The sequence below is a fragment of the Diadema antillarum genome, unplaced genomic scaffold (genome assembly GCF_040938485.1).
Source record: "Diadema antillarum isolate AM-2024a unplaced genomic scaffold, OU_Dant_1.0 seq00000697_RagTag, whole genome shotgun sequence".
NCBI classification, from domain to species: domain Eukaryota; kingdom Metazoa; phylum Echinodermata; class Echinoidea; order Diadematoida; family Diadematidae; genus Diadema; species Diadema antillarum.
The window spans coordinates 494514-503771 of NW_027271602.1; the positions used below are offsets into that span (position 1 = coordinate 494514).

Below are 9258 nucleotides of genomic sequence, written 5' to 3' on the forward strand. Positions count from 1 at the left end.
TCTCATCACTAAAGGCGGCTAGACGCCATGAATCGTTCAGCCAAGAGACGTTTCCCTGATCACAACGAGCTGTGCCAATCGTGTGGCCATGCGGGCCAGCTCATTCTCTGCCACGAGTGTCCGGTGGTGTATCACCGTGAATGCCTAGACCCTCCCCTAATCAAAGTCCCCCACTCCCACTGGCACTGCCCACTGTGTGCCCAGGACCAGGCCAATGGGTAAAGTTTTCCTCCAATACACTCTTTGCATCCGATTACCATGCAAGGAAAATGCAGTAGAAGTCCTTCTCCCGTTAATACCCCCCCCCCCCCCCCCCCGACACCTGTGCCTCCTTCAGAGCAGCTGCCCTTCCTGTTCAGATGCTACTTACACCTGTCTTGTTCATGATCAATGGTTGCATCCATTTTTGTTTGAATGTGATAATGTGTCATCATGCATCATCACACTTAAATACCTTTTTCCCCCCCTTTGTAGTCTAACAATTGTTTGCATATTGTGTATTTGTGCAACCCCCTGTAACAAATTTGTATGTGTCCAGTTGTGGTTTAAGAATTTAGTATTGATGTGTGTATGTCAGCCCACCTCTGTCTATATTCTGCTTTGCATAAAAATGTTTATGCTCAATGGTGTCTATATGTACACTACTTGTCCCATGACCATTTCCTGTATGCGTTAGTGCCCAATTCAGCATTCAGAAGAGACAAAAACAAAGAGACAAAAACAGGAGTATTGAAATAGAAGTATAAAGGTACCATGATGCCAAAGAGTTGTGTGTAGAGGTAGCTACCAGTACTTAACTGCCAAAGAGTTTTTATGTTCACCAGTTTTCCTGTAGTATCAAACACCTGCAAGGATATTGTGTCATACCAACAGAAATGGTTTAACCTTTTTATACACATTTTACTTTGGCATTTTATTTAGGCATGGATTGCGTATTCTTCAGTTAATAGCCGGAAAACTAAGTTTCCACAGTGCTAACCTTTGCATACTAGTTGCTTCAGTATTAGATATCATATTCACAATCTTCATAATGAACAAACCTTAAAACCACCTCTTGTGTCTTGTTGATGCATTTTTTTTTTTCATTGCTAGCAACAAGTCATATTTAGTTTACATTACATCGATTTCTTGTCTTAGGTTTGCCTTGTATGCCAATCAGTTTTAGGAAGAAGATGATCATTCTTGTGCATGTGTGAAGGTACAATGGTCATGTAAACAGTTTCTCAGAAGTTGAAAGAATGAATTAAATGTATATTATGTCCTTTAATTTAATGATAGTGGTATATTACATATGTAAATTGTCTAAAGTGCTGAATGAAACTGTTTCTGAATAGTAAGAAAAATAGAAATTGCAAAAAATATGTCACAAGCTTGTGAATGCATTGTTGCTCCAGGAGCCATTCAAGAGTTCAGTTTCTTTTAAAGTCATGTGAAATCACTTGTGGAAAGGGTTAGTTTAGATCACCCTAGATTTGCAGTCGTTGTCATGACCATGTGCATTTACAAGTTTACAAAAGAAAACATGACCAGTTTGTGCAAGTAAAATATGTTAAAAGTTGTGTAGTTATGATTTATGTGGTGAATGGCGTTTAAACTCCCTCAACTTGCATGACCCCAGTGCTAAGAATGATACCTGCAAGCCGAAATCACAGCATCTCCAAAGGGGAAAACTGCTCTGGCATGTTTGCAAGGCTTGTAAAATTCACAAGAAAAATGCATGAACCCCAACTAATGTCCCATTCCACCTGACTGCATTCCTATAACACACATTTGATTGTAGCATACAGCAGTGGTAGTCAAAAAACTTGATGCATCATTAATACCTTTAGGGAATGTAAAAGATGATTCAGAGGATTCACAATGCAAGTTTACCAGCAAGCAAAACCAGAAAGTTCAGTTCTCCCACGTCTTGCGTTGCAGATGGAGCAAACATGGTAGAAGTGATTGCTGGAATACTCTAACTCCATCTGATAATGGGCTCCAGTCCCAGATGTATGTTACAGGATGTTGATTATGTTAGTCTGTAGCTCGCAGTCCATGGATGCCGATTGCAAAAGGACACTTTTACGATTCAGTTCTTCTAGACATATGGAAGTATGTGCAGTATGTTTAATGCACAAGCCTACGTTTGTTTGATTGGATTATTGCTCACTGCATATATTCATTGTCCAGTGTCTAGTTTTGACAGCACAGTTTCTGGCAAATGTAACTTTGTATCATAAAATTGATTGTATTTGCAGATGTGTGATATAGATATTAGATTGAGTACTACCGTAAAAGCAGTTCCTACCATTTACACTAAGATAGAGGTAATTGCTTGTATATTAATTTTTGCATATCATCCTGGTGGAATCAGTCCATCATGTTTAGTTATAGACAGCCATGCCCAAGACATATCAAGCTAGTTACTGACAGAGGGGCATGTTGTGTAGAATATAGAAGGCCTTCCACCCAATACAAGAGAATTTTTAATGTCTCTCCATCTGATTTGATAACAGTGATGTCTCGGAGGAAGAGGAGGAGGATTCTGATGAGGAAGGCAATGAACATGACAATGTGTGCACTCGTTGCCGCCACGGAGGTCAGTTGGTGTGCTGCGATACGTGCCCCAAGGCCTTCCACATGGAGTGCTGTAAGCCTGTCCTGCGCAAGGTGCCCCGCGGCCAGTGGGAGTGTGAAGACTGCAAGAAACAGGCCAAGTCTTCAGCCATCAAGGTGCCCACAGGCAAGAAAGGTCAGCATTGCCATCTCACATCAGCACACACTGATTGAATATAGCACATCACAACTGTCACTGTATTGTAATGATAGAAATATTCTTAGGCTGAAATTGCAAAATTATTTACATAGCATGCATAGAAAGATGATGCATATGTATTTTATGTGAGATAATCACTTGTGTACATGCTGACTTAGGAATGGATATATTCGTATACAGCTGATACTTTTGATTCTTCAGTTTGATGGCTACTTGCATGCCCAGTAATTATCTCTCTCTATCTGTCATTTATATGTCAGTCTCATGACCAAACATAAAAAATATTCTTTCTTGTGTGTAGGAGTGTATACTTTGTGATTTTGCAAGAATATGAATATGGTTAGTAATAACAGCAGTTAAAGCTACTTGGTATGTCTACCTCTACCTGTCATTTGTCCAGCCAAGTAAAAGCTGGTCAAAGAACAATTTTCTTGCAATTGTTGCATACTGAGTAGCATATGTGTGTTTCTGTGACTTGTATTGCCAAATTCACCATCTGCTGTAGGACATTGCTTGTATTTTTATTTTCAATTTTTTTATGACATAAGTCCCGAGGGCAAGGGGAATTACAAATTATAATGAAGAATTTCATCATAAGAGCTCAATTATAAATGCACTGTGAACAAGAAGGAAATATGCTCAACAATTGTAATATTTACACTTTTTTCTTCATCTTTGGGTGGTTTCTATAGGTGAGGTCAAAAAGTTTGCCAGTAAGCCCAAACGTGAAAGCCCAAAGCCCCAACCCAAGGTCCAAGAAAAGTCAGGGGCCAAGGGCCGGTCTCAGAGCAAGACTCGCTCATCCAGACAGAACACTCCAGAACCAACGCCCACACCACCAAGCAGAAATTCTAAGAACACGAAGAAAGAAGAGCTGCAGCCAGCATCTGGTGGGAGAGACAAGCGGGGAAAGGCAGGGGTGCAGGAGAAGCCAAAGGGAGGCAGGCAGGCCTCAGTGGAAAGGCGTGGCCAAAAGAGGGGTCTTGTGGAGCGCTCTGAATCGACCGACTCGGAATCCTCTCAGGAAGAGGTCGTGAAAAGAAGCATTGGAAAAGGCTCCTATAGGGTAGTCCTCAATGGCAGTCTCAACATAGATGGTGAGTGAAGTTCTATGTGTCTGCTCTTTGCTTTTATCATCTCATACAAATTTAGCTTGCCCCAGGTTATTGATATTCCATTCAAGGACAATTTTAAGTCTTGCTGACTCTGTTTTATGTGCCATTATCATCATTTGATTTGTCTGCTGTCATACCTCTCTCCTGAGGAATCAGGCTGTCTATCCATCTATCCTACCATAATAACATTTCCCAAATGTCACTGTACATGCTTGTTATTCCTAGCCTGCATGTCAAACATCATGCAAATAATAACTTATAGGGATTTATACAAGATGTAATTAAAATCATGTCATCACCTGTACATGATAAAATATTGATTTTACAGTAAATTGAGGCATTATCTACAAAGAAAAAAAGGAATAAGTTGGGTCCACATTGTGTATATGCAAGTGCCATCATACTAACATGGCTTAATTAACATGAAAGAATGGACAAAGAACCAGAGTCCATAGAGTAACAGTGATAGGCAGATTTCCAGTTAGTGGGTATAGAAATTAATGCTTGAAATCATGTATGATTATGGTACTACATGCTCAATTGAATCTTTCATCTTCATGGCATTTGTTGAATTATAAAACTGAAAGAGCTTTGGGAAATGATAAACTATTCGTAAGTTTAATTGAATGATGATTTTCAAGATCCAGTTTAGCCATCTGATTATTCAAAAAGGATGATATGATTATGACAACCCAAGATTGTTAGCCCAATGGTGACAGTTTTATGTTGATATGACATATATCTTTTCCACACCGCAGCCCAAGTGGTCTCTGAACTAGTTCTGAATTATTTCGAAGAGAGAGAGAGAAAAAAAAAAATTAAAGAAAAAATTAAAGAAAAAATAAAGAAAAATATCCAGAATTGAAGTCTGTGTAGGGAATTCATGAAAGCCCTTTACCATTTCCCAGACTGAGAAAGAAACATCATGAACTGTGAGGTAAAAAATTCGGCATGATGAATTGAATTCAATGTTTTATTTCCGTGCCCCCTGCCCCTCTTCCCTTTTCAGATTCGGCCTCAGACTCATCAGGGCCATCTTTCAAGAATCGCAGATCTCCAGTGGGCGAGGCAATAACTCTCTAGCTCAGCTCACCAAGTGTGAAAATCTCCTGAAGGAGCTGATCAAGCACCGAGATGCAGGGCCCTTCCTCAATGCTGTCAGCAAGCGATCAGTAAGATTATATCGACACATTTGTCATTGCTGGTTTCGGTGATTGCTTTTAGTCACAGCATTGAGACCACCATCATTTTATGTGTACAATCAGAAACTCATACTGCAGTATGCAAATATCTTTTAAATACTCTCATTGCTTGATTGCTGTATTGAGAAAGCAGAAAGAAATGAAATATGTATACAACTACCGGATGGAGTTCTTCATATGGTTATCATTTTCTTATGAAATGTGCAATGTTTGCCTGATTCACTCATTCAACAACCAGTTAAGTTTTATTTTTAGTTAAGTCCATTATGCAGGGTGTTACATATCTTTTTTTAGTCACTTGCCCAGTCGGGCAAGCAGATTTGCAAATTATTGCAAAACACTTGCCCGAACAGGAATTTCACTTGCCCGAAAAGAAAGAAAAAAAATCAGAAAATATAAATAATGCAAAAAAATCACTTGCATGTCAAGGTTTTAATGAAAAAAGAAAGAAGTGAAGTTGATAAACAAATTGATAAAAAGAGAGAAATAGCCTATTTGAGGCCAATTATCAGGGTTTCATTTTTGAGGAGGACTAGTACTGCGCTCCTCAAGCCTTGTCAAGAGCACTAAAATAGCACTTTTTATCCCCCCCACCCCCCCCAAAGTAGCCTACATAAACCACCTGCGTCTCAGTTGCAAGTTTTGTGGAAACCAGGGCCCGAGACTCCGCTGCACCTGGAGAAATAATCTAATTAATCACAGAGCCTCTTACTGAGACCAGTATTCATTTTTTTTCACATAATGGTACTTTAATATTTAAAGGACAAGTTCACCTTCATAGACATGTGGTACATGTGGGTTGAGTGAATGCAGCAATATTAGTAGAACACATTGATGAGAGTTTGAGGAAAATCGGACAATCCGTTCAAAAGTTATGAATTTTTGAAGTTTCTGCTCAGTCACAGCTGGATGAGAAGACTACTATAGCTTGTGATGTCATATGAGTACAACTATATAAAGAAAGTATAAAGAAAATTCAAGATATTCTCACTTTTCTCACATAATAAAGAACACTCGACTTCTCTCTTTCAGATGTCAGGGGAAATAATATTACCCCTAACATAAGTCAGTAACATGTCGAAGAAATGTGCACTTTATTCAAAAAGTCAAGTTTTGTGAAATTCTCTTTTCATTTTCCTTATAATGTTGTACGCATGTGACATCATACACTGTAGTAGTCTTCTCCTCCAGCAGTGATCGCACAGATACTTTAAAAGTTCATAACTTTTGAACGGATTGTCGGATTTTCCCCAAACTTTCACTGATGTGTTCTACTAATATTGTTGCCTTCACTCAATCAATATGTGTGTGAAGGTGAACTTGTCCTTTAAAAATTGGTTATTCCACCTCCCCTCTACCTGACTCCTTTCATCGTGTACTTGTACTCATTTCACTCTGATCTTTCCCCACCTTGGCCTCGAACCCATAGGAAAAAAAGAAAAAAAAAACGAGAAAAAAAAAAACAACCACACACAAGTTGCAACACACAACAAAAAACCCTTCCCTACACCTTCCTGATTTCTGTGTTTCTGTCAGGTGAAACGACATGTTTAAATACAAGAATAAAACAACAGTAGATATTGATTGAAACTCTACACCCATTCATGCCAGCCAGGCCAAGCTGTCATGTAACTTCAAAGCACATTCCGACAGCTGGCTAGCAAAACCACATGGCAGAGGAATTTGCTCGTGTGTAAATTGCTCGACTGGAAGGCCTGGGAACAGGGGTGATTAGTCTGTGAGTTATCAAAAGCAGACCTGAACAATTTTAAATGTCATGATACTATTTTATCTTCCTTTTGGACTGAAAGAAAAACATCAAAAAGACGAGTTGAGTATCACAAATTTGTACATAGTCATGCAAAAAGATTACTACTCTCATGTCATGACAAGAAATGAATCAATATTCCAAGACAAAAACAAAGCAGCCTCGGGTACCTGACAGTAACATTGAGATGCCATGCATTCATCATGCACGTTGGGGAGCAACATGTTGGAGTTGGCAGGGGGAGGGGTGATCCTGGAATTTGTGAAAACTTCCCGATACTCAGTGACAACACAATTTTGACAATCTCAAAGCAAAGCTGAAGCTTCTTGTGGTCTCACGCCCAGCAAATCTGCATGCTACTTCTCAATTCGAAGGAACTTTATCTCTGATTTGTTGAGTTGTTTTTGCTGAATCTTGGGAGCTTTTCATGCCTGAAGTTCAAATGGATGGTTGCCAAAAATTTCATGATTCACAAAGCTTCAGAATTTACTGAAACATTGCCTACTACATTCATTTGAAATGTCAAGTTTAGAGGGTACAAATCAATGTGGACGATCATCATCCACATCCGATGATCATCCACATAGATTTGCATCCTCTAAACTTTGACATTTCAAATGAATTTAGACAATTTTTCAGTAATTTATTATAGGCCGTTGATGCTGCAGTAAAAACATCAGAAATTTCATATGAACTTGGAAGTGTTAGTCAGGATAAGGACAAAAAATCTCTGCACAAAACAAATACAAGTCTTTTTTTTATTGTCACTGGTAGTCAAATTTGTGTTTTACAGATTATGAAATCAGTAGGTATAGTATTGCACTAATATTATACGTACGGTGTGTACAGTTCTGGTCGAGGTGAGAATTTAGCTTGTAACGTTTTGCGAGATATTCAGAAACCACTCTATGAGATGTCAAAGAGCATGCAATTCTAAGGGGTATCAAAAGTTTCTTTGATGAAAATCGGTTTTGAAGTGGCCGAGAAATCCAAAAACATGGTGAAACAAAGAGATCCTCATAAAGTAGTGGCCTGTCACCTTTTATTATTATCACTTTTTTGGATATCTCAGCCATTTGAAAACCAATTTTCATCAAATAAACGTTGAATCCTTCTTAAAAGCACATGCTCTTTCATATTTCATTCAGGTTTCTCATTATGTCACTTTGGAATGTAAAAAACATGAATCTCCACCTCAACCAGTACTGTACAGCCCTTTTAAGCTCCTCAAAAATCGCAGGAGAGTGCTTTTAAGGAGCTTAAATGAAAGAAATAAAGAATCATTACCTTTGTAATCCTGGGTCTTCGACTTGAGCTATTCTTTCCCTGTTCATCCCAAGACCCCAGACTGTTCATGACCTCCAAGAATGCGCCAGTACGCGCGGTTTCTTCTGTTGAATGGTCTCTCTCTCTCCACCCCTTCCCATTCCCCAGTCTGGCACCTTGGCATCGTGAGATTTTTCTTTTTTCTGGGTGAACTTGGTGTTCACTCTTTATCTGAATCATGCACTGTGTTCAAAAGTTACACATTTATGATGTAGATCATGCATAGCAAGTCACGACTCGACTCACCTGCTGGCAGCTTACCGCGAGCAGAAAACGGCAGACAGTTTCTTCTGTTGCTGCTACTTTTACTGCCGAAATACTGGCTTTGTCATCACACATTATTCGGTGAGACACACGTTGGAAGTTGTTGTGTATTGGAATATAAATGGACTTTCTTCTATATAAACGTTGGTGTTGCATTGAGCAAGTGTTTGACAGTATTTGAAATTTATGGCATCGCTAGACAGTTGTTAGTTTTAGGCTTGCGTATGCGGGATTTCATGGGTTTGTTAGAGTGAAACTATGGGGGAAAAGGTGGCTTCGAAATTATTACTTGCCCGATTCGGGCAAGCATTTTGTACTTTTGTTCCTAAACGCTTGCCCGACTTCGATTTGCACTTGCCCCGGGCAATTGGGTAAGCGCTTATGTCGCACCCTGCGTTTTGTTTTTACTGAAAGTTGAAAAGACTAATTGTTAGGTCAGATTGATGACTCTTTGAACTGTCCACTGACTCTGGTGTCTTTCCCTCGCCCCAGGCACCAGACTATTATCGCATCATCAAGCGTCCCATGGACTTTGCAGCCATGCAGACCAAGGTGAATGATTTCCAGTACTCAACCCCAGCAGAGTTCATAAGTGATGCTCGTCTCATCTTCACCAACTGTCAGCAGTACAACAGGCGCACCAGCATGGAGTACAAGGCAGGCCTCAAGATGTCTGCATTCCTGGAGAAGAGACTGAAAGAGCTGGACATAGAGCCGGTGTCCAGCCCTCCAGCTGGCCGTCAGGACCAGAACACACCCACATCCAGGAAGAGATCTAGGCAGCGATAAGAATAAGTCCTGCACTCCTTCTCAGGTTTCTACGGG

At 39.7% G+C, this 9258-nt stretch overlaps 1 protein-coding gene across 1 annotated transcript in view; it reads left to right on the forward strand.

Moving 5' to 3' along the window:
- LOC139737630 (bromodomain adjacent to zinc finger domain protein 1A-like) overlaps positions 1-9258 on the forward strand; it is a 48215-nt gene extending 38957 nt beyond the window's left edge. Inside the window, 6 exon segments of the mRNA XM_071648303.1 lie at positions 15-218; positions 2499-2734; positions 3451-3855; positions 4883-4924; positions 4927-5045; positions 8926-9258. Coding sequence (XP_071504404.1) covers positions 15-218; positions 2499-2734; positions 3451-3855; positions 4883-4924; positions 4927-5045; positions 8926-9222 — 1303 coding nt within the window. The 3' untranslated portion in view covers positions 9223-9258.